Source organism: Muscardinus avellanarius (assembly GCF_963383645.1).
Source record: "Muscardinus avellanarius genome assembly, chromosome: 5".
NCBI lineage: Eukaryota > Metazoa > Chordata > Mammalia > Rodentia > Gliridae > Muscardinus > Muscardinus avellanarius.
In genome coordinates, this window is record NC_137790.1 from 110879503 (window position 1) to 110906448 (window position 26946).

A 26946-nucleotide genomic window follows, 5' to 3' on the forward strand; every position below is an offset into this window, starting at 1 on the left:
CAAAATAAAGCAAAATTTTGGGATAAAAATTAGTGAAATATAATATTTAAGGAATCATATAATATAGTATATTGGCCATAAAGGAGAATTCTCCACCTCTACTTTTTCCACATTCCGTCGTTTTACACATTTTCTCATATTTCTACCCTCTTATCCATTACTTTAGAGAACAATTCCTTAATAGTATTTGATCTTTTGGAAATGATTACTATATAAAAATTATTTACATTCTTTAATAGGCCTTTCTAGCTTCTGCAACATAAGATTCAAATTCCTAGAGCTTTCAGCATATAGTAATTTGGGTTCATTTTAGGTATTTTTGATTGGAGTAGGAGAAAACATTAATAAGCAGTGAGGCAGAAAGAGCAAGTAGAGAGAGAGAGATGTACTATTAACCATGGAGGTTAATGGTATTATTCACCTGAGAATCACATTATTCAGTTCTTTTCAAATAAAAAAAAATATTGTTTTTAGTTTTTAAACTTGGAGTAATTCTAGAAATGGTTCTGATGAACTAAATATGGTATTTTTAATTATACCAAATAATTAGAAGTATTATTTTTAAGCTAACTGCAATAAACTTTGTCCACTCTTTTTTATGTTTGTCATGTTAAATAATAGGCTAACAGAGAAAATGGGGATAGTTTGCAAGTAATACATATACAAAATCACACTGAAAAATATTGAAGGGACTATTTATACTTATTATTATAGATTTTTATTGACTGTCAGACTATAAAATGCCCCCAACATTATGTGATTTTTAATAATACAGGATTCACTTTGAATCTCACTTTGGTACATAATTATAGTGCTCCTTTTTTTTATAAAAAGTCTAAATTATATACATATATTCAGACACACCACAATAATATCATACTGAATTTTTCACCTACTTTCCCATTTTTTCTCTCTGACAGGTTTGGCCAGATTTACCAAATGTAACAATAGATGAGACCATAACTGAAGATGAAGCTGTTAATGTAAGTTTTGTATTAATTAATTATATAACTAAAAGAGATTCTGAACTAGGACTTAATGATTGATTTTGATCAATTTTTCTAATTAATTGTCTTAAGAAAGAAAATTGTGCATGTATGTCATTGTCAAGATGATTTACATTATGATGTGAGACTATAAAACACCAATAAAAGCGCAAAAACCAAAGTAGGCAGCTTAGTTTAAGATTTTTATTACCATACCATATTTAGATCTTATTTACCTATTTTTTTTTAAATAGAAAAATGTGTCAGTCATTACTCAAGTAATAAAGTAAATACTTTATTGCTTAATTCACAAAAATATGCTTAATTTTGAAGAACAATTTAATAGTGATAATAACATTTATTATGAGACTTACTTCCAATTAAATTTATAAGCACAATAAAGTATTATAAATTATAGGCACACTGTTGTACTCATTATCAGAACTTATTCATCATGAATAATTGAGACTTTATGAGTGTTAGTTAGCAATTCTATAGTTTAGTCTACCACAACCCTTGGTAAACCATCATTCCACTCTCCACTTCTTTTTAATTTGACAATTTTAGATACTACACATAAGCAGAGTCCTGCAATATTTATTCTTCTGGAACTGACTTGTTTCACTCATGATAATATTGTCAAGGTTCATTCATGTAATTGCTATGAATGGAAAGATATTTTATGTAAACAATAAAAAGGGACAAGTGTGGACATACTTCCCCCAGAGAAAATAAATTTTGAGTGAAATTGTCATAAGAGGCAATGTGCATTGTATAATAAAAAGAAGGTCATTTCATCAAGGAGGTATAGCAAAATTATATATGCACTCAACATTAAACATCTCTATTTATAAAGCACAGATTGACAAAATTAAATGAGAGATAGGCGGCAATGCACTAATAATTGATGTCTTCAGTACTCTACTTTCAATAATGGATATAAAAACCAGAGATAAAATCCATACGGGAACAATAAACTTGAGCAACACTATGAACAAAATGGACTTAACAATCGTGCCGATTATTTGAATTAACAGCATCCGTTGATTCATTTTCCTCAAGTGCACACTGAGCATTCCTGCAGTGTGGACAACATGTTAGGTAATAAAACAAATATAAACATATTAAAAAAATTGAAATCATACAAAGTATCTTTTCCAGTCACAATGAAATTATGAACCAATAGCAGAAGAAAAACAAAAAAACAATTTCACAGATGTAGTGAAAGTTAACACACTTCTGAACAACCTGTAGATAAAAAAGTCAAAAGAATTAAAAATATTTTGATGGATATAAAATGAAAATATAATATATCCAAGTGTGTAGGTAACAACAAAAGGAATACTAAGAGGAGGTTTATAACCATAAACACCTACACTGAAAAGAAGAATCTCTAATAAGTAACCTAACATTATACTTCCAGGAAGTATGAAGCACAAACAAAGCCCAAATATAGGAAATACAGATCAGAGCAGAAAGAAAGTGCAATGAAAATATAAAATCAATTAAAAAAAATCTAAGCGATTTAAAACTGTTTAAGGCAATCGAATTATAATTACCATATTATACAAGTTCATGAAAGTGTAAAAAATTAGGGAAGCTTAAGATTTGTCAAAGCTATTCCTAAGGCAGTGTTAAAACATTGTCACACTGAATTATATCATGGAGGAGAAGTGTCAGAGTTTCATATTAATTTGAAATATAGTCATCACTCTTAGGTAGTAGTGCTAACTCTGGAAACAGAGGCCTAACTTATAAAGAGGTTGGAGAGATGTTTCAATTTATGTGGAAAAGTTCTCAGAATCTCTTGAGATTATTTTCTAAAAATGAAATAAAGGCATTTGGATCACTTGGATCTGATAAATGTTCTGGGTACAAAGATTCATATTGAAGTAATAAGAACAGTTATCTAATGGATTAAAATAAACCAATAAGTGAATTATGGGAACAAATAGAAAAATAAAACATAAGGAAGAAGATCCGATACTATCATTTTTAATTGATTATCCTAGGATAGAAAACATTCATTGCATATTACTTTATTGAGCCTGTTGTCCTTAAAAAAATGCAGTTGTTCAGCAAAATAACAAAATTAAGTCACCTTAAATTTTCAAATGTTTATGATAAATATTTTGTAAGTCACTATGATCCCTAATGCATATTCTCTAGGAACATATCCTGCATATATCTTCTTTATTAAGATTCTTTGGCAGTTAAAAGTCTCAAGTTACAAAGTCTCAAGATGTTCTAAGGAAGCATTTATGTCTCCAAGCTCCCTAGGAATTTCCAGCTGATTTAGCTGCAAGTCAATCCAGCTCACACATAGGCACTCTGAACTTACATGTATGGAATGGCAAGGAGGGATTTTTCTTAGTAGAGAATAGAATCAAACCTCTCTTATTTGCTGGGATCGGAAGGGTTGCTTTTTAAACTTTTTTATTGGTGCATTGTAGTCCTACATCTTAATGGAGTACAAGAAGGTAGAGGAATCACTCTACCATCACACATGTTACTCATTTAACCCTTACCCATTTCTCACTTCATTCCCTCCCCTTCCATACTTCTCATGTGTGAATGTACATCATGTACATTAGGAAATTTCCCTCTTCCCCCACCCATCCCCCTCAATTAGGTCAGCTTATTGACTCATCTATAGTATCTCTTTCTTCATCTAGAGTTCCTCCTATGACCCATTTTCTCCCTATCATCAGCATATTAAGAACATCCAATTTCTTACTTTTTGTAATTGAATATTTTCACTGAACAAAATGTTCTCCAGTTCCATCCATTTCCCTGTAAATGACATAATTGTGTTTTTCTTTATGGCTGAGTAAAATTCTACTGTGTACATATCCCATAATTTTGTAATCCATCCATCAGATGGACATCTTGGTTAATTCTACAGTTTGACAATTGTGAATTTTGCAGCTCTGAACATAGATACACATGCATTAGTTTGGCAGTTCGGTTTCCAAATTCTTTGGGGGAGATACCAAGAAGTGATATTGCTGGATCAAATGCTAAGTTAGTTCGCATTCTTCTGAGAATTCTCCTTACTGTTTTCCAAAATGGTCGCACTAATTTGCAATCCCACCAACAATATATTAGAGTTCCCACTTCTCCACATCCTTGCCAGTATTTGTCATTGTTTGTATTTTGAATGACCTCCATTTTAGTTGGAGTTATGTAAAATCTCAGAGTAGATTTGATTTGCATCTCTCTGATTGCTAATGATGTTGACCAATTTTTATACATTTATTGGCCATTTGAATTTCTTCTTTTGTGAAGTGTCTCTTTAGTTCACTTGCCCATTTTTTAATTGGGTTATTTGTTTTCTTGGTACTGAGTTTCTTGAGTTCTCTGCATATTCTAGATATTTTTCTTCTGTTGGAGGAGTAGGTGGCAAAAATCTCTCCCATTCTGTTAGATCTCAGTTAAGATTCTTGATATATTTTTTTTTTCTGTATAGAAGCTCTTCGGTTTAATGCAATCCCATTTATTAATCTGCCTTTTAGTTTCTTGTGCCTTTGGGGTCTTGTTGAGAAAGTTTTTACCTGTTCCTATGTGTTGCAGTGTTGGACCTATGACCTCTTCAAGGAGCCTCAAGGTCTCTGGTCTAATTTCCAAGTCTTTGATCCATCTTGAATTGATTCTTGTGCAGATTATAATATCTGACTTTAAACTATACTACAAAGCCATAATAATAAAACAGCATGGTACTGGCACAAAAACAGATACATAGACCAATGGAGCAAAATAGAAGACTCAGAAACAAATCTTCACACTTACAGCCAATTAATTTTTGACAAAGGGGACAAACACATACAATGGAAAAAGATAGCTTGTTTAACAAATGGTTTTGGCAAAACTGGTTAACAATATGCAAAAAATTGGGAAGGATTATTTGTAAGAGAGACGGAAACACAGTTGATTGTGTTGGTATGTTGTTGAGGTAGGTCAAAAAGGTAGGGAAATACAATCCTTTAATTAGAAAAACTGTGTAAACTACAGGTCCCCACCATGATCCACAAAGATAAAAAGTACTATAGACACGAAAGAGAAAAAAACTCTCCTTGTTATTCTAAGAAACATTTCAAATGCATTTCTGTGTGCTCTGAACTGTTTTTTTAATTATCCACATAAAACCCTTCTCTCTCTAATTATGTCTCTCTCTGTCTTTAATCTCCTTTAATGAACCATAGCTAATGTGTGGTTTGAGAAAAATCACATGAATTTATGTAAATAAGGTGGAAATCAGGTTTCTTTCATTATCACTCAGACATGGCTAGTGTATCTGATAAATTTGTGGTTCAGATACATTTTGTCCTTTATGAGTTTGTACATGTGAGTACAAATTTTTGTTTTTTAGGCTTCCAGAGCTCATGTAGCTTTTCCAGATTTCTTCAGGAATTCAACAGCAGAATGGTGGGCAAGGGAAATTATCGATTTCTACAATAACCAAATGAAGTTTGATGGCTTATGGATTGTAAGTAAGCTTTGGACAATTAACTCTTAATGTCAACAAAATAATATTTGTAGAAATTATCTCACTAACTAGACTTGATGGTGTACACTTGTGATCCCAGTTCTTGGAAGGCTGACGCAGGAGGATCTAGGTTCTGGATAGCCTCAGCTATTTAGGCCCTCCACAACTTTGTGAGACCTTGTTCCAAAATAAAATAATAAAAAATTGGGGCTACAGGTGTAGCTCAGAGGTAGAATGGCCCTGGTTACATCCCCAGTACTCCAAAGGGGAAAAAAAAAAAAAACAGCTCACTAGTTGTTTTTCTCCATAAACTTTTCTTAAGCAAAAGACTGATAAATAACAGTTTTATCAATTAAATATATGTAGATGGATGCTTTTTACTGATCATTTTTAGCTTGATCAAATAACTGTAACAACTATTAATTTAATAACTATTTTCCAATGATTATTAAATACCCATATATATTAATTTTATTTAATCAATGTAGGAATAAGCCTCATACTTAAAAACTCAGTCTTTTGTGTAAGGAATAATAACCTCTTAGAAATGTAAGAATGTTGTCTTTCAAATAATTTTCCCATGGTAGATAAAATCTTGGTAAGATTTTTAGTACTATAAATTTGAAGTAGTGTAAGAAGGAATTAATTTTTTACAAGTAGATATTTTGTATAGGAAATTGTAAATGAGATTTCTCTATATATCTAGAGGTAATGTTCTTTTTCTGCTCAGTTTTCAACATGAATACATTAATTTATCTTTTTTATTAATTGAAGAATGCTTTATAGAGATGCTACTGTAATCCCGAGGGATATAAAGTTGCCTAAAGCATAGTTTATTTTAATTAATGGGGACATAGTTATATTTGATATGCAAATTTATGATTGTAAGTGATTCTTCTACATACATCCCTGAGAATTATATCATTATATAGAGAATAGCGTTGAATTCAGCTAGAGATATAGCTCTGGTGTAGAGCACTTGTTTCATTTGTTTAAAGTGTGTTAGGATCCTGGGTTCAAATCTTAGCACTGGAAAAGGAAAAAGAAGTTGCTCAAAGAAAATAACCTGTTTTCAGATTGAGGAAATACCATTTAAGTGGTAGCTAACTAGTGCATTTAAATCATGATACATTTATAAATGACTGAAGACCCCAAAGTATGTGTTCAATAAAAATATCACAATTTTTGACTTTTTGAACTCATTTGTGGCTATTAAAAGTCAAAGCAACCGATAACCAAGCTCAGAGCAGAAGTGGAGGGATCAGAAAGAGGTAGTCAGGTGTACACTATTCTAAATCTTTATCTTGGAAATATAATCTCACATTTATGTATAAAATAGATAATATGGGAAATATGATACTTTATATTTCTCAAAATGAGTCATATACAATAATTAAAGAACACTGAGTTAAACTCAGTTCCTTAGTGTAATTAAGAAGCTTTACACTTTTCTTAGAATACTGAGTAAATATAATTGTATTCAAAGCTACATTACTTTACCTCTTCTCTGAAATCTTTTTTTTTTCAGAACATATGTCCTAAATCATTTTTCCTTTTTCTTAATTTTTATTGGTACATTACCCTAAATCTTTTTAATTTTTAAAAATTCTCTTTTTAAGGATATGAATGAACCATCAAGTTTTGTACATGGAACAACTACTAACGAATGCAGAAATACAGAGCTAAATTATCCACCTTATTTCCCAGGTACACTATTATTGTTATTCTGATATTATCATATTTACTAATCATTTTATGAATACAGAAAATAGGATTGTATGCATGCCAGATTCACATTCCTAATTTTTACTACCCACCAACACACTGGACTATATTTTGACCCATTACCAATAAAGTTAACACTATTTTGAGAGGAAAAAAATAAAGAAATCGTATGTATATAAATGCAATTGCAAACTCATAAGAAATTTTTAGGGTTTTCTTGAAATTCTTCTAGATATAAAATATTTTAAACATTCTTTGAGACAAAAAAAACTTTTAAAATTTTTATAGGTTTATAAACTAAGGAAGGATAAATGGGAGACAACCATTATTTTCCTGCTTAGTCCTGACCTAGTCTGCTACATAGAAAGTGACTGCAAAGATTTGATGAAAAGCAGCTTAAACAAAGAAAATATGGATCCATAGTGCAATAGCATTTCCGTGGCTATTTATTGTAATACTTGGTATTACTAAACATGTATATATATTTTGTGGTACTGGGGATGAAACCCAGGGGCATTTTACCTCCAAATTACACTCCCGGCCCTATTTTTTATTCTTTCTATTTATTTATTATTATTATTATTATTATTATTATTATTATTATTATTATTGGTGGTACTGGGGTTCCTGGAAGCCCTTCTACCTCCGGTCTACACTCAAAGACCTATTTTATATTTTTGAAACAGGGTCTCTTATGCCAGCATTGCTGGCTTCGAACCTGCGTGATCCTCCTGTCTCCGCCTCCCAAGCGCGGGGATTACAAGCGTGCGCCACCACACCTGGCTACTTTTTATTTTTTGAAACAGGGTTTCACTGAGTTGCGAAGGACCTGGCTGAGGCTGTTCTCAAACCACGATCCTCCAGTTTCTGCCTCCCGAATGCTGGGATTACAAGTGTGCGCCACCACGGCCACCTTCTAAATTTATTTTTCTAATACTATTTAAACACTATTTTATCTAAATGCATAAAAGAAATAGACATTTAGGAGAGTATTTAATTTTCAGATTTTTATTAATTCAGCTGTAGTCCCAGATGAGTTGATTCATTTATAATTAGCATATAAATGTACAAAGGTATCAAAAAAGTTTCAAAAATTGATAATCATTTTTAAACAATTTATTTTCCAGAAGAATATATAAATGTCAATATTCTGTTTTGGTAGTTTGAGCAAGTTCTTGTATCCTGTGTCATATGTAGAGTGAATATTATTAACAATATTGTATTGTACACCTCAAGAGGTGATGGGTATGTCAGTTATCCTGAGTTGATCAATACTCAATTCACATATGAATTGGAACATAACATTGTACCACGTACATATGTACAAATACTGTCAATCAAAAATTAAAACAGTAAAAAAAATATATAGCTATGAGATACACATTTCAATACAGAAAACTTTAAAATATATTAATATTCTTTAATTGATTTTCAACAGACCTTACAAAAAGAACACAGGGATTACACTTCAGAACTATGTGCATGGAAACTGAGCATATTCTTAGTGATGGATCATCAGTTTTGCATTATGATGTTCACAATCTATATGGATGGTCACAAATGAAACCTACTTATGAGTAAGCAATATATATCATTATATCTCTGGCTCTCTGATATATTTTTATATTTCAAGTCTTAACTTTTATGCTACATATTTTAAGGAACCTGATCCATTTCTCCGAGAGTCCTTTCCTTCCCATTTGTTTTCTGTAACTTCTTCCTTCGAGGACTTAAACGAAGGGTGTTTCTATGATCTATCAATCTCTCTCTTTCTCTCGTATGTTATTACTGTTTTTAATGTTCATTGTCTTTCAAAAAGAATTCTAGATTATTTTTATTTTGTTCCTCACCATGTACCTGGTGCCTGGCAAATAGAAATTTTCAATGAATAGTTTTGAATGAAAGAATGAGTATGACATAAGTTGATGACATAAGTTGATGACACTTATCAAGAAATTAAATATTGTCTAATTTTATTTGAATTAATTATTAACAAAGTAGAGCATAATTTACTAAACTTGAGCTTCTTTTTTATTTTTATTTTTATTTTTTGGGGGGTTCCTGGAAGCCCTTCTACCTCTGGGGTACACTCCCAGACCTACTATATATATATATATATATATATATATATATATATATATATAATTTTTTTTTCTAATTTGGAAACAGTGTCTCTCAAGCCAGTGAGGCTGGCTCAGAACCAGTGCGATTCTCCTGTCTCTGCCTCCCAAGCGCACACCACCCACGCCCAGTGTTGAGCTTCTTTTTTGGGGGGTGTGGTCCTGAGAATTGAACTCAGAGGCATTCTACCTTTGAGTTTTACTCCCAGTCCTACTTAATTTTATTTTGAAACAGAATCTCAATAAATGAATAAAGAAAAAATATGACATCATTTGTACAATCCATCATTTTGATGAGCTCTGATATAAGATAGATTCTATGCTTAAAACCAGACAATTATTTATTTCTAAGACCCTTTAAAACCTTATCATTTTTATGCCACCTTCTAAATCAGGAAATATTTCTGCAGAGTAGAATATATTTTATTATGTATCATAGTATGTCAGCATTGAATGTTGACAAGTTATAATTAAGAGCTGGAATAATTGATAGTTATGGGGAAGATATTTATTTAAAATGAAATATTTAAGTAGAATAAAATCATCTATTTAATTTGATTCTATTGTTAATCTGCATTCATTAAACAAGTGTTGAAAGGAATAAAGGTACTTTATCCTTGTATAGTGAGAGAAAGGCTCACTTATAAAGCACTAGTTGTAATAAGAGACTAAACACCGTTAGTAAGTCAAACACTTTTTTCCAAGAAGTGATCATAAGTAGAAATATTTGAAGAAATACAAATGACCATAAATACATGAAAAAAATGTTCAACATCATTAGCAATCAACATCATTACCAATCAACTACACTGAGGTTATGCTAATCATCAAAATGTCAAACAACAATAAATGCTGGTGAGGATGTAAGGAAATAGAAACATCTGCACTGTTGGTGGGATTGCAAATTAGTGCAGCCACTATGATGATCTTTGTAGAGATTCCTTTGAAAATTGGGAATGGATCCACCAAATAATCCAGCTACACCACTCCTGGGTATCTTTCCAAAGGTACTGTGTTAGAATATTTTAGTAATACAGGCATATTCATGTTTATAGCAATACAATTCACAATACCTAAATTATGGAACCAACTCAGGTATCCATCAACAGATTAATGAGTTAAAATTATGGAATATACATACAATTTAATTCTACTGAGCAGTAAAGAAGAACAAAATTATGTCATTTGCAGGAAAATGGATGGACCTGGAAAACATTATGTTAAGTAAGATTAGACAGTAACAGAGAGGAAGGGTCATATGTTTTCTCTCATATGGAGAAGATAGGGAGTAATCGTACAAGAAGAACTTTAGATAGTAAGAGGGGATACTCCAGTGGAGTGAGGGAGGTGGTTTTGGAGAAGACAAGAGTACATGAGAGCAATTAATTATGAAACATTTCCACTGACATTATGTATATATGTGAGAATGCCAATTTCAATATTTTAGATGGGGAAGGCGGGGATTGAGGAGGGACCTAGGGGAATGTGTACATTTATGATACTATAACTCTTAACTACCTTATAATGTGAGACTATAACACATAGATAAAAGAATTAAAATGAAAAGAAAAAATGCACTCCAATTTAAAAAATAAAATGATATAACAAAAAAAATAAAAATACTTTTTACCTATATCAGTGCAATGCAGAGGACAACTGGCAAAAGAGGGATTGTTATTTCTCGCTCAACATATCCCACTGGTGGAAGATGGGGAGGACACTGGCTTGGCGACAACTATGCCCAATGGAATAATTTGGACAAATCCATCATTGGTATGTGAGAATTACCATCTTTATCACTATTTTGAGTTTTATTTTAAGTATTCACTTTTGCTGGTATTAGCTCATATACTTTATGAATCCTCAGAATTATGCTTTGTCATTATATTTCATGATGTGGAGTATCATGAAAAGGAGTAGTCCAGGAGTGTCAAGGATGGCATGTAGAAATCAATGATTTCAAAAATTTATTTTGAGAAAATTTTATACATTTTGGCATCAGTTTCCTGGCCGAAAAGGACAGAAACTGGAAAAGAACATTTAGAATAAAATGAAATGGATAGAAATTCTAGATTTTACACATAAAGAATCACTAACAGATGCTAAAGAATAAAACATTTCAATAAAAATTTTGAAAGAGTTTTCTGACAACATTAGATAACAGGTAAGTAAGACATTACCATTTTCAAGGGGAAATAGTTACTTTTCTGTTTGTGTCTAGTGTTATAAAATCTTCAGTTGTTAGATTTCAAGAAAAAAAAAACTTGAAAATATTCCTTTATCAAAAATCTGGGAAACTACATGCATTCTTTTTTATTTTAGTGGTAGTTACTTAGAAAATTTTTATTTGATAAGAATAATTCAGTTTGGTTTTAATTATAAAGCCAGTGGTTAAGTAATTGTAAAATCATCCTCTTTATAAAAAAATTAAAATACCATCATTATCTTATTTCAGTATAATATGTTTATAAGAGATTTATGCTCTAAATTCATCATTTTGAAAATTTCATAGAAGGTTATGGTGTTTCTTTTTGAAAACATCATTAAAACTATATATTTAAAAGTGCATGATGTGCATTAAAACTATAAAATTATAAAAGTGCATGATGTGGTGGTGCATGCTTGAAATTCTTGTGCTTGGGAGGCAGAGACAGAAGGATTGCACAGGTTTGAAGCCAACCTAGCTATCGAGTGAGGTTTTCAGCAACTTAGTGAGACCCCGTTTCCAAATAAAGTATAAAATAGGTCTGGGAGGGTAACCCAGAGGTAGCAAGCCCCTGGGTTCCACACCCCAGTACCACAAAAAAAAAAAAAAATTAAAAAAAGGCATGAATACTATAAGTGATAGAAAGAATATTAATAATTTAAGAAGTGTGTTAGTTAACTGAAGATTTTCAATTTACAAAAATTGTGTTCGTTAATAGAAGTGAAATCTTAAATATATAAAAATTAAGTTTCTAAGATTTGTTTTTCTAACTTTTAGGTATGATGGAATTTAGTCTGTTTGGCATATCATATGTAAGTTTTTGTATTCCTTTTTATTCATAATATTATAATGTTAAGAAGCATACTATCTAAAAGTAATTAATTATACCAATATCCTTTAGACTGGAGCCGACATTTGTGGTTTCTTCAACAATTCAGAATATGAACTCTGTGCCCGCTGGATGCAAGTTGGAGCATTTTATCCCTACTCAAGAAATCACAACATTCAATTTACCAGGGTATGTAATAAATTACTTCATTTACTCCTAATCTTTTCTGTCAACCAAACTTAAATTTTTGAAAGGAATGTATCCTATCAGACTTTGTTTTCATACTAACTCTTTGAATTTTTTTACAGTTTTGGAGGGCATCTTACCCATCACTGTGAATATGTTCTTAATTGAAGTATGGTTTTTTGTACTTTAGGGTACAGGCATGGTCAACTGGCAAAGAGTAGCACTATATAATTTTGGAACAGCCAGGAGAACAATTCTGCCTCTGCAACTTCTTTCAAATTGGGAGAGATTAACAAAGGAATCAACTTTAAATAATTGGAAATGAAAGTCATTTATAACAATGAATTAAGTGCTGTTTCTGAAAGGCAAATATTCAAATGAGATGGGAAACTGAGAAACAATAGTAAATATATTTATGAGAACTTTTCATTGTTTAGAGCATATTTTGAGAGATATGGGAGAAAATACTGAAATTCCTGAATAATTATAAACAGGAGCAATGCCTTACTAAGTGTTAAGTGTTCTGATACTGACTTTCCATAAAAAATTGCAGAAAAAAGACAAATTAGCAAAGTGAAAATCATGGATAGAAAAGACAGCTGATCTTTGAAGAACACAATCTGACCAGAGTCACTGAATGGTAGATAGATCTCATCATGTGCTGAAAAATCCTTGTACCACCCATAGAAATTTTAGTGGGAATAGAAAAGAGGAATTATTTTAGCAAATGATAAAATTCAAGAAGTCAGGATTGACCCACATTTGAATAATTTGAAAGCCAGGCAGTAGATTTATATGTAGATGAAAAAGAAATATTTTGTTAGAAAAACTTGCTTTTAAAAATTATAGTTGAGAAGGTTGAGCATTGGGGAAGTAAAGAATAAATAAATAAAAGCTTGTACAGTAATTAATTGAATTGATATTTATTGAAAATATTACATTAAATTACAAAGTCTGTCCAAATGATTCATACATTCTAGAGAGATTTCAAGATAAAAGATAATTACATATATGTACATATATAATATCAGATACAATTAAATGCATTTGAAGGAAACTAGAATGATAACATTATAGAGATTAATGAAGATTATCTTTTTGAGGCGTTTATCTTCAAGGCCTTGGGCTGAGAAACATTTGAGTAGAGGTTTGAGTGGGGAAAAGCAATCACTATAAATCTGAAATGAAGAAGAATTCAGCCGGAGGGAATGTTTGAAAGTTGTTGAGATAGTAATATATATATAGCTGGAGTGTTTGAGGATAGACAAAGTAGATAAGAAGACTGAGCAGTACATCCCAATACAAATTTGAAGAACAGAAACTCCAATTTATTCTAATGTAAATCAATATAATGTATCAACATGAAAAAACTTAAATGATATTAAAGGTGTTAATAAGCAGCAAATATGATCTTTGCTTCCTTTATCTTACTTGAAAGCAGAGTAGTAAGACTATAGCCAAATATGGTGGCATATCCCTGTAATTCCAGTACTTAGGGGCCAAATCAGAAGAATATCAGATTCCTGGCTAGCCTCAGCAACTTAGCAAGACCCTGTTTCAAAATAAAAAATATTTTATTTTTTATTAGGGTTAGGGGTGTAGTTCAAAAGTAGAATGCACTTCGGTTCAATCCCCAGTACAAAAAAAAAAAAAAAATACGTATAGGTTAATAATCTTTAGACTATCTTTGCTTTTGACATTTTTGACTATTCTAACACTAGAGATACCAGAGAAAATACTCAATCATCATTAAGTCATCATGCAAACTTTTTTATTCCTAAGTTTAGAGAAATTGGGATCTTCATATATATAGCACAGCTCTAAAAGAACTCAGTCCTGTTGATATCAACAAAAATATAAAGTGTTGCCCTTTGGAGTTATGCAGTAGTTTAACTTGTGCCCTTGGTACAAATAAAAGGTAAAATACTAATCACTTCCATTATTTTTAACTAATATGCACAATAGCATTGTAATAGTCTTTTGCTAATTTTGTTATCAAATTTAGTATTTTGGCCTATATGTACAGTCCAGAACAAACTTAAACATGATTTTTTTGTTTAACATTCAATCATTTTTTCCTTCATATGATAGATTCTTTAGTATAGTAATCTATTTATTTCTCATGAGGATATAAAAAGTGTCATGTCTGGTCACCATAGTGAGCTTTGTCTGTCTGTTACTATTTCAGTCTACTCTTGTGTAGCTCATCATATCACTTCTCTCCTCATCCAACACTGAGCATCTCCAGAGTTGACAACATATTTGTTTTCATCTATTCCAATGTGAACTACTCTTTGTATATGTTCACCTAAAGTAAATCAAGCCATGAAATTTATTCCAGTTTTTCTAATTAAAACATAAATGGCATGCCTTCTCTTCTTCCTTCTCACACAAGGCAGAAATATTATTGTATGAGATATTTGTGGAAAATGTACATAACACAAGACAGTGAATTAATAGAATTTCCTACATGTTATTATCCAAATATATATTTGTATATTATCATTTAAACAGATACAAGGAATCAAAACTATTTAATTCTGCTTTGTTTCAGAGACAAGATCCTGTTTCCTGGAATTCAACCTTTGCTGATATGTCAAGGGATATCCTAAATATTAGATATACTTTATTGCCTTATTTCTACACACAAATGCATGAAATTCATGCTCATGGTGGCACTGTTATCCGACCTCTTATGCATGAGTAAGTGTAAGATTTCTTTTTCCCACCACAGAGAGAAGTTTGATTTAATTAACAATCTCTTATAGTGCAATATTGCTGTTGTTAGTTTAACACACATGTTGGGTTAATAGAGAGTCTTAAATAGCTAGAGATACAGTGCCACACAGGTATAATCCCATTATTTGGGAGGCTGAGATAGGAGGATCATAGTTTCAAGGCCAGCTTCAGAAATTTAGCCTGACCATCAGCAAATTATTGAGACTCTGTTTCCAAATTAAAAGTACAAAAAGAATAGGGAGTGTTCCTGGAAGTAGAATATCCTGGGTTCAATAGTCACTAGTACTAAAAAAAACAAAAAGCAAAAATAAAAACAAAAATAAATAAAACATGATGATAAATAAATCCACTAATTGAGTAATATAAGCTCAGAACAGATGAAACAATAAGTTATTTAAAAGTAATAATTATTTTTAGAAATAATTACTATATAATCTGTATGATTCTAAGTGCTTTAAATACATAATTACATTGTATATTCTAAAATTGCTTCAAGAAAAGTAATGCCTCCCCTGATTTAATTAAATGAGATTGAGAGCATCTAAGTCTACCAGAGATAGTTGTCTGGGATAAGAAAACTTGATTGACTTCTTCCTGGAGATATGCTAAAAGGATAACTCTAGAAAAGTTTAAATATTCTTCTTAGAAATTTTTTTGTATTTACCCTTTCAAATTTAAACTGATATGTGAACATATCTTGAAAATTCTTTTCCATTTTGCAAATATTTTTACTTATTTTATTTGTAAGGCAAATGCAGGTTCTTGATGGGAATGTTACAATATACACACAAAACCCAATGACAAAAAAACTTTAAATAATTGTAGAATACTTTGCCATTTATTTTCTCTGTATTACCAGAGTAATTGAAGGAGGTCATTCACCATATTTTAATGTTGATAAACTAAGAAAATGTCAACTCTTTACTCAAATTAAAACAATACTAAAAAAAATCACCAAAGTAATAGATTGATCAGATTTATTTTTACAATAATATAATTGAGATAATTTTTTTAAAAACTTCTAAGTTTAAAATACCTTGTTAATTTATCAATGATAATACATTATATGTGTGTGATAACATTTTCTTGATGTTCATACTCTTTAATTTACAGACTAATCCCCCTTTCCATATCTCAAGCTATATTCCCAGCCCTATTTTTTACCCTTTATTTTAAAACAGGGTTTCACTAAGTTGCAGAGGGCCTCATTAAGTAGCTGAGGCTGGCGTTGAACCTGCAATCCTCCTGTCTCAGCCTCTCCAGTACTGGTATTACAAGCATGCACCATCACGCTTTGCTATAATCATACATCTTAATAGGGTACAAAATGGTAAAAAAAAAAAAAAAAAAAAAAAAAATTAACTACTGTTTTGGGCTTAGATGAAGTTCACTGGCAAAGCACTTGCCTTGTAAGTTCACTGCCCCATGTTCAATCTCCAGTTCCAAAAGATGAAAAAAGACTCTCCCAAAAAGTGTAATGTTTCATCTCAACTGGTGAAAAACTTTACTGCAAAATATATGACAAATTTTGTTTTTGTAATATTTACATTTCGAATTCAGTAATCTACTACCATTTACAATCACTTCCAAAAGCTTGTAAACCTTGATCAGAAAACTGTAATGTAAGTAGGATAACCAAATTATTTTAAAGTTACCAAATTAATAGTCTCATAGGATAAGCCTTACTGTTTTCTTCTAAGCACGTGAAATTTTTGTTTCTTAACTTTTTGATCATATACAAAAGAAAGTTAATATTTGTACCATGATAACTTACTTTTCAAGGTGATTTTTCATTTGGCTGGTATTATATTCATAACAATTCTCTGCATTTTGTGAAGATATTAGTCTTAGTTTAAATTTACTTAAAAGTATGTACTGCTAAACATCCAATTCTAAGTGATAAAATTGTTTTTAAGATTTTCATAGTTAAGTTTTTATTTTAATTCATAAAATTACATATTACAAAATGTGATTTGAATTCATAAGAGATAAAATTCTTTCATTAAAATGAATATTTTTAATTATTTTGTCAAGGTTTTTTGATGAAAAACCAACCTGGGATATATTCAAGCAATTCTTGTGGGGTCCAGCATTTATGGTTACCCCTGTACTGGATCCTGTAAGTTCTACTACATATTTTATTCACAAAATAATATTCTTAGCTTATATATGCTTAGTAATTGTGTCTTTAAATTCCAGGGTATGGACAGTGTACAAGGCTACGTTCCTAATGCTCGGTGGTTTAATTACCATACAGTGAGTATTTTAAAAATTGTATGTGATATACTAACCACTCACTTGTATTTAATTTCCATATAAAGGAATAAAATATTTCTTCCTTATTATAACTGAAGAAAATTAACAGAAAATTAACTTATTCTGTTACTTCTTGTTATGTACTCATTCATTTGTTTAAGCAAATAGACCTAGGAACTGAACAAATAGGTCATTGCTTTTTATTGATTCTGCAAAATTATCATTAATAGTAGTATAGTATTTCTAAGAATAATGTATATGGAAATTTATGAATAGATTTCTAATCTTTCAAATTCCACACATATTCTGTACATGAGCTCCATAACAACAAATAGCCAACATTGCTTTCAAAGTTAGTTTAAAGGATCCTTCTTTAACTAGGATCTAATGATATGTTTTAAACAGCATGATTTGTTGAATAAATGCTTGTGTTTTGCTATTTTTAATTGAAAAGTATATTCATTTGCTTTTATAAAATGCCCTCTCAAGTTCCAATATTGCCAATAATTCAATTTCTTGTTTCTCTTTTTCTTCTTTTTATCTTTTTCATTGCCAGGGCCAAGATATAGGTCTCAGAGGACAGATGACTACATTTGCAGCACCTTTATATGAAATAAATCTACATGTCCGAGGTGGTTACATTCTACCATGTCAAGAGCCTGCTCAAAACACATTTTACAGGTAGGCTGTTTTCAGGGCTTAACTAAATGTTGTAATATATCCTGCTGGAAATGCCTGTAATTTGGAAGGTTATGAGATTTTGACCTGACTTGCAAACAAGCAAGTTAAACTGCCATAGCATCACGGATGCCAAATCAGAGACAGAGAAGTTTATTTTTCAAAGCATAGCAAGAAACAGAAAACGTATATTAACTTCAGTTTTCCTCATTTCCCAAATTCCACTGGCATTACATAAAAGAGGCCTAAACACAGCACATGCAGCAGGATTTTATCCATGGTGAGGACCCCCAAGTTCAGGGGATTTGAGCATTTTATAACTGGATGAAAGCAAAACTATTTGCTCTCTATTGGAAGCGAGATATTATCTTATTATACTGAACACTAAACAATAATAATAATAATAATTTTCTAAAAAGAATCTTACATTGTCTTCCAATGTTGTTTACTTTTTAAAAATTTCTTAAAAAGATAATTAAGAAAGCAAACTGTTAATGCACCTGCATGTGAGATATTCAAAAACTCAAGAAACACATGGAAAATTGTCTCCCATTGATATTTCATGTTCTTAAATGAGAAAACTTCGCAAACTAAAATGCAAGCTAAAATTCTATAGCATCTCTATATAATATACAGCAGTACTGATAAATGTGTATCTTGTTTTTAAATGACTACCTTAGCTAAATGCCCATGTGTTTTCATCTTTGACATATGAAAAATATATTTACTTCTCGAAAGCAATAATTTTGATGACTTTTTATGAGCAGTTTTAAGTTTACAGAGCAAAAATAGGAGAAACATCTAAAGAATCCCCATGTAACCTCCATCATTATAGCCATTGTTCACATCCCACAACAGAACAGTAGTTGTGTTAGAATTAATGCATCTTTCTGGCACATCATTATAACTCAAAGTCAGTAGGATATAATAGATGCTTGGTTTTACATTAAATGGTTTTGGACAAATATATCATGACCAGTATAAGCCATTATAGTTTCATATAGAGTGGTTTCACTATCTTATATAACCTTTCTCTCCCACCCGTTTATCCTTCTATACCCTGTAGCCACCAGGAATCTTTTAACTATCTCCATGATAACATTTTGTTAGAATCACACAGGATGTAGTATTTTCATATTGGCTTTTTTTCCACATAGTAATAGGCATTTAAGATTCCTCCATATATTTTCTTGGCTCTATATCTCATCTCTTTTTTATAAGGGATGAGATACAAGATTTCATGTTATAAATTTATGAACTTTAGGTCAATACTGTCCAGAAGACTTCTCTTTCTTTTCCAATTCTTTTCTGCTTTTGTATCTCTGCCTCCCTCTTTCTGTCCTTTGGTATATTTCCTGACTCGTTAAAATGTATGAACATGTAGATACCCATTGACAATATCATTGTGCCTTCAAACTGCTAAGTCCACTGCTGTCCACAGAGAGATCGGACCTGTCTTTTAGTGGTCTTATTCCAAATGAAGTAAAGGACAACGCATTTTTTTATCACCATTAACCCCTGATAATTTGGCTAGACACTGTCTTTCTTTCTGGAGAACCCCTCCCTGGTAATTTTTCCCTATAATTCACCAGCATGTCTATTTTACCAGAGACCATGGGCCATTCTGTCTCATGTCACTGATGTAGAAGTTCACCGTTTATAGTAGTATCAGTATTTGTATTTCTACTGCCTAGAATTATTGCTACAATACTCTATTCTTACATAATTTTTAAAAGAAAAGATGATTATTTCTGATAAATTAAGGCTCCACAGAGACCATTTCTAATTTGTGCCTTTCTGCCTCTGTTACTTTTTATGTCTCTGGGTATGGAGGGAGAAAGGAGTATAGTATGTGTGGTATGGGGCTTAGAAATACATGCTGGGTAACATACAATTTGTGAAACTTTTATCTCAAATATTAGCAGATGTTAGGAAATTGTGGGTACACCCAATTTTTTATTGTTTCTAAGATATAGTTGTCTTTTACCCCAGTGACTGTTAATACATATATACATTTACGCTGAGACATTTTAGGATGTTTTATTGAAAAATATTGTTACTGAGTAGACTTGAACTTTAAGATTCTGGATATTTTAACATTTGTCATTTGAAAAAGAAGATAGCTAAAAATAATTTGCGTGAAAAATCCTGTCTTATCAAAATAAAGCTGTCAAGTCAAGGTGCTTCCCACAAGTAGTTATTGATTGAGCATAGGGTAGGTATTTGGTTTGCAAATAGGTGTATGTAGGTATGAGATTGGAGATATTGTCCATATTAAAATAGGACTTAGAACCTGCTTGCTATTCTATACATTATTAATAATTTACAATAGCAACTTAGTGATTCATATATGGAAATGCAAATAAGAGTTGGGTCTTAGGAGATTAGCAAATGCTATATATGTAGCAATTGCTTAATAATCAATGACAGGATTTCCAGGGAGAAGGATAAATATACAAATAAACAATATGGTTTTGATTACTATAATGAAGCCACTTCTGGTTATTTATAGTAGGCAACCTATTAACATCAAAAGACATATAGCATAATGCATATTAAATATGATGGACTTTATGGGTTATCAGTTTTTCTTAAGTAATTTTAATAAAGGAAAGTTCTTTAATTTTTTTCTCTAAATCAGTTTGCATTGCCCTTAACTGCCATTTTTATTTGTCTTCTTTTTGGTATTTATATGGATGCTGTCTCATGTAAAATATGCTATTCCCCAAGCATTTAAAATTATATATTTCTTTTCATAGTCGAAATAATTACATGAAGCTCATTGTTGCTGCAGACGATAATCAGATGGCAGAAGGATCTCTGTTTTGGGATGATGGAGATACTATAGGTGAGTTCCATGTAGTAGATAAATGTAATAGATCGCATACCTATTCTTTGACCTTTATGTTACCTATTATTGTAATTTGGAAGACAAACACAAAGCTCTCAGTATTGTTCAAAGCTAATGAGTTTAATAATTAATCAAATCAATTTAAACAGCATCACAAACATTGAAAGAACCTTCATATATTAAATATATTTAATCCCCATATTAAACATTTGAATACCTAAGAGACGTGTGCTTGCAAAAGCTAGCGCAGTATAACAGCATGGTGCTATTCACACAATAGACATTCAGTGTGTGTGTGAGGTTTACCAGCTAATGAGCCACATTTGATATGCACAAATTGGTGCATGGAGCATACCTTGAAAGAAAGGAGACAATCCAGAAATCATCCTTAAAAAATTTTGGTGTCCAGGAGGATTGCGCTGGTTCGAAGCCAGGCTTATTGGCTTAAGAGACCCTGTTTCCAAATAAAAATATAAAAAAAAAATAGGTCTGGGAGTATTACCCGGAGGTAGAAGGATTTCCAGGAACCCCAGTACCACCACCAAAAAAAAAAAAAAAAAAAAAAAAAAAAAAAAAAAAAATTGGTCTCTGTAATTTTTGTCTTTTTTTTCTTCCTTGGCTACTTGTTTTTTGTTTGTTTGTTTGTTTGTTTGTTTGTTTGTTTGGTGGTACTGGGGTTCCTGGAAGCCCTTCTACCTCCGGGCTACACTCCCAGATCTATTTTTACATTTTATTTGGAAACAGGGTCTCCTAAGCCAGCGCGCGCGGCTGGCTTCGAACCTGCGCGATCCTCCTGTCTCTGCCTCCCAAGCGCGGGGATTACAAGCGTGCGCCACCACGCCCGGCGCTACTTGATTTTTTTAAAGACAATTTTTTTTTTTGCAGGTCTGGGGATGAAACCCAGAGGCATTCAACCTCTGAGCTACACCCCTTGCCCTATTTTTATTCTTTATTTTGAAACTGGGTCTCACTGAGTTACAGAGGGCCTAACTAAGTAGCTGAGGCTGACCACGAACTGTGATCCTCCGGTTTCAGCCTCCCAAATGCTGGGATTACAAGCATGCGCCATCACTCCTGGCTCTTAAAGACAACAATTTTTAACAAGAGAAGATACCTTTAAACATTATGTATATATATATATATATATATATATATATATATATACACACACACACACACACACACACATATATACATATATATACATACTTATATATGTGTGTGTATGTATGTACATATGTGTGTGTATGTGTAGCATATATATTACACTTGACTATTCCTCATGACCAGACCAGGTAGTTAAACTGTGTATGCTCTGGTGTATTTTGGCATAAGAAACACCAGAGGTAGTTTATAAATATGCATATTCTGGGGCCCATCTAAGTTCCACTACATTGGGAAAGAAATCAGGAATATGCCCCTAAGTAAAATTCCCCCAGAGGTATTTATGTTGTATATAAAAATAACTGCCATTATAAGTGCCAGCTCTAACAGATGCAATTCTAAGCATTATTCTGGACACAAACCATAGTCATAAGAACTAACACCTCTGTGGAGTTGTAGTTCCCAAGGGGTAGTTTTATACAATTTAAATTAATTGTCAACAGATGATAGATTTTTATTATGGTGAGGTCATGTGTATATTTTTCAATCAAATTAACATTCTGCAACCAAAGGAAATATACTCTATAATAAAAAATATATTAGAAATTTGGTGTAGTAATCATAGGCTAGTGAGCAAACACATGTTTGGTAGAAGAACTATATTCTTTGTGGTGGTGCACGCTTGTAATCCCAGCAGTAGGGAGAATGAAACAGGAGGATCATGGTTCGCAGACAGCCTCAGCTACTTAATGTGGCACTCTATAACTTGGTGATACCCTGTTTCAAAATAAAAAATAAAAAGTAGGGCAGTGGGTGTAGCTCGGAGGTTGAATGCCCCTGCATTCCATCCCCAGACCTGCAAAAAAAGAAAATCTTAATATTTTGTGATTTAAAAGGTGAAGAAATCAACCATTATTGGATAAAGTATTTCTCATCAGAGCCCTGACCTTCATTAATATGTTAACTGAGGTTATAGAAGTTTACAACATTTATTTTTCATGTGTCCTAGAAGTATATACTTTGTTTGCCTACAATTTCCTACGTGTGTTAAGTTGATGCATGCATAATTTGCATCCTTATTTTAGATCTTTAAACCTAATAATTGAGCAATTGTGTGTGTGTTACTGGGGATTAAACCCAGGGACATTCTACTTCTGAGTTATACCACCAGACTGATTTTATTGTTTTATTTTGAAGCAGGGTCTCTAAGTTGCTGAGACTGGATGCAAACCAATAATCTGCCTATCTCAGCCTTCTAAGTACTGAGATTACAGGCCGCAGTACTGCACTAGGCTTTTCAGAATAGAAATTTTAGTACAGGCAAAACCTAGTCGCAAAATAATTTTTCAGTGATTTAGTGAGCATTATGCTGACATGTATAAGTAAAGAGAGAAATTAAATTATATTGCTTTTTCATCTTATCCCAATAATTGTTTCAATTTTGTAGTTGACTCAACTTTCCATCGCTGCATGGCTATTTGTTTTGTCTTTTTTTTGCATGAGCACAATTATAGAGGTCAAGGAAAATTGGGCTTTATGCTAGACATTGACAGTAATTAGTTGTTTAACTTTTGACAATTTATTAAACTGTTTTAGGACTAACTTTCCTGTTTTATAAAAAGGGAAGAATAATAAGGTATATCTCCTAGAGTACTAGTGATAAAGTACTTTGAATTAAACAATTAGCAAATATCTAAGTGTATAAATGTTAATTGTTAAGATTATTATGGCAAGGAGAAACTTTATAGTGATGGATATAAAACTGTGTTTTGTTTTGTTTTTTGTGTTTGGTGGTATTATGGGTGGAACCCAAAGACTTTCTACCTCTGGGCTATACTCCCAGACCTATTTTACATTTTATTTGGAAACAGGGTCTCACTAAGTAGCTGAGGCTGGCTTTGAACCTGCGTGATCCTCCTGTCTCAGCCTCCCAAGTGCGGGGATTACAAGCGTGTGTCATCACGCCCGGCTACCTGCGTTATTTTTTCTTTTATTTTAATTATAAATGCAACAATAGATTTTAATAAGCACTTCGCTCAGAAAGAAAAGTAAAAATATTAGCAATTGCTATGCTATTGTTTTTATTTAAAATAAAACCATCTGGCTTTTTTTCTTTCCACAGACACCTATGAAAGAAACCTATATTTCTCCATTCGATTTAATTTAAACCAGGTATTTAAAATCATTTACATCCAACTGTGCTGTGTGAAATTTTATTCCATGTTTATTATGTTAAATGCTTATTTAAAAAATATAAATAAATATTTCCCCATACTTAAAATAATATATTGCATTTTAAAATGCTTTTAATTATTTATTTTTCTTTTCCTTTATAGAACACGTTGACAAGCACCATCTTGAATAGTGGTTACATAAATAAGAATGAAATGAGGCTTGGATATATTTATGTATGGGGGCAAGGCAATAATGCAGTTACTACGGTTAATTTGAGATATATTGAAAACATAGCATTACCAGCATCTGATTTTAACAAAGCAAATCAGGTAGGTGAAATAAAAATTTTTACTATGTAGCTTTTTAAAATACCTACATGTACTTTTGTATTTATATTTCATAGGCCTAGAGAAACATAATTATGAGTCAACTATGGCCTTCATCATATATTAATTTTAACTAAACTTCCATAGTAATTTCTGTATTGCTATCCTTAATAATCTGGCACATAAATCAGTCTAATGGCACTGAATAAATAATTTTTCTGTCATAATACAAATATTATTTTACATTAAGTATTCAAACTGTTTATATCTCTATATTGTAGTTTCTCAAAAAAAAATTTCAGAAGTAAAATGTGATTATTTGATCATTGCATATGTTTTAAATAAAATATATTTGAAAATCCTTTCAAAGTAATAGAACTACCTACTAGCATCCATGGATATAGGTGTAGGACAGATGATACAGACACTAAACAAGGAGTAAATATTCTAATTTTTTATGTAATAACGCTGCCAGTAATTAGCTTTTATTTTGAAGAAATAATTTAAGCGTTCTTTTTCTTTCCAATCAAATAAAAATGCAAGTAAACAATCTCTTAAGCTCCTTCCAATTTTAATTTCTGTGCATCTACATCTTGTAAAGATGGATTTTCAACAATATGTACTCTAAAAACCCGCAGATGATATGTGTGTCACCCAAGGTTAAGGCTACTCTGACCATGATAAAACTGTGAGCACACTACTGTTTGCATTTCAACTTGTTTAAAAAGTTAGCTATTAATCACATCTTACATGAACTTATCATACAAAGAGAATGCCGTTTGACTTCGACATAAAAATAAAGATTGTATTTTGGGCTGTCTTAGATATTTATAGATTTTATAGCTGTTAGAGACAAACAGTACTGGAAGATGATTGATTTCTTTTACTTGAAATTTAACATTTCCTACATTTAGCATTATTTTATAGGCAAGTTACATTTCCTCTCCAATATGGGATTATGTCTGTCTTATTACTTTGGTATTCAGATATTTTTATTTATTTAAATTATGTCAGCTGGGCGTGGTGGTGCAGGTTTATAATCCCAGGATTTGGAAGGCAGAGACAGGAGGATCGAGATTTGTGGCCAGCCTCAGCTGCTTAGTGAGGACCTCCTCAACTCAGTTAAGACTCTGATTCAAAAGAAAGAATAAAAAATAGGCCTGGAGGTGTAGCTTGGAGGTTGAATACTCCTGGGTTCCATCCCCAGTACAGCAAAAGAAAAAAAAAAAAATTATGTCATGGTTAGGAAAGTATAGTTTAGTAAATTTCATATCTTTCTTTGGTAAAATAAAATTAACAACTTAGTAGTTGTTCATACCCATTTTTTCTTTTTAAAAATTTATTAGTTTATAACAGGCATGGTGGCGCATATGCTTGTAATCCCCGCGCTTGGGAGGCAGAGATAGGAGGATCACGCAGGTTCGAAGCCAGCCTCGCTGGCTTAAGAGACCCTGTTTCCAAATAAAAAAAAAACGTATAAAATAGGTCTGAGAGTGCAGTTCGGAGGTAGAAGGGTTTCCAGGAACCCCAGTACCACCAAAATAAATAAATAAATAAATAATTCACTAGTTTATAAATTTTAAAAGTAAGAGAATCATTGATTCAGTCCTGTGATCTTCGGTAGACCAAAACACTAAGTCCTTTAAATAAGAAATTAATGTCCCAAAAGTAGAATGTCAATTGTTAATTAAAATTAAAAATACGGTTTGTTGAACTACTCATTATTCAAGTAGAAGAAAAAAGATAGTTTGCAATTATAAATATCTCCATTTTTAGGAGTCATGTGAAAAAAGTGAAGAAAGAGATACTAAAATAATAGGCTAATAGTCAAATCTTTTAACTGCCATTCTGACTCTTTTAAATTCATTTTCATTATTTGTAGAATGGATAAGTTAAGTGATATTATTACTGAAAGGGTTGCAAACTGGAAAAATTTACATTAACAAATTTACATTAACATTTAATTTTGTTAATTTACATTAACAAATTTACATTAACAAATTTGTTAATTTACATTAACAAAAATGAGAAAGAAGGTATAAACTATTTACATAGAGAACATGTTAAATGAAAACTATCTTTGTTAAAATAATAACTATCTTTGTTTAAAAAATTCTGTTAAAATAATAACAAAAATGTGGTAACTATTAAAAATTAATTGCAATTTTATTTTTTTAGATATTAACTATTGACCTGAGAAATCATAATGTTACTCTTGATGAACCATTTGAAATCAGCTGGTCATGAAGTTCACCATCAATTCAAGCATTCAAGGAGAA

At 31.5% G+C, this 26946-nt stretch overlaps 1 protein-coding gene across 1 annotated transcript in view; it reads left to right on the forward strand.

Annotated features, from left to right (window-relative positions):
• SI (sucrase-isomaltase) overlaps positions 1-26914 on the forward strand; it is a gene marked incomplete at both ends in the record, with an annotated part of 83884 nt that extends 56970 nt beyond the window's left edge. Inside the window, 15 exons of the mRNA XM_080696582.1 lie at positions 921-983; positions 5356-5472; positions 7092-7179; positions 8636-8774; positions 10957-11090; positions 12301-12335; positions 12425-12541; positions 15093-15241; positions 17312-17396; positions 17477-17533; positions 18090-18214; positions 20971-21059; positions 24289-24338; positions 24503-24670; positions 26846-26914. Of these exons, the coding sequence (XP_080552708.1) occupies positions 921-983; positions 5356-5472; positions 7092-7179; positions 8636-8774; positions 10957-11090; positions 12301-12335; positions 12425-12541; positions 15093-15241; positions 17312-17396; positions 17477-17533; positions 18090-18214; positions 20971-21059; positions 24289-24338; positions 24503-24670; positions 26846-26914 (1485 nt within the window). The remainder of the gene's footprint in view (positions 1-920; positions 984-5355; positions 5473-7091; positions 7180-8635; positions 8775-10956; positions 11091-12300; positions 12336-12424; positions 12542-15092; positions 15242-17311; positions 17397-17476; positions 17534-18089; positions 18215-20970; positions 21060-24288; positions 24339-24502; positions 24671-26845) is intronic.
• Between the last annotated feature and the right edge of the window lie 32 nt (positions 26915-26946).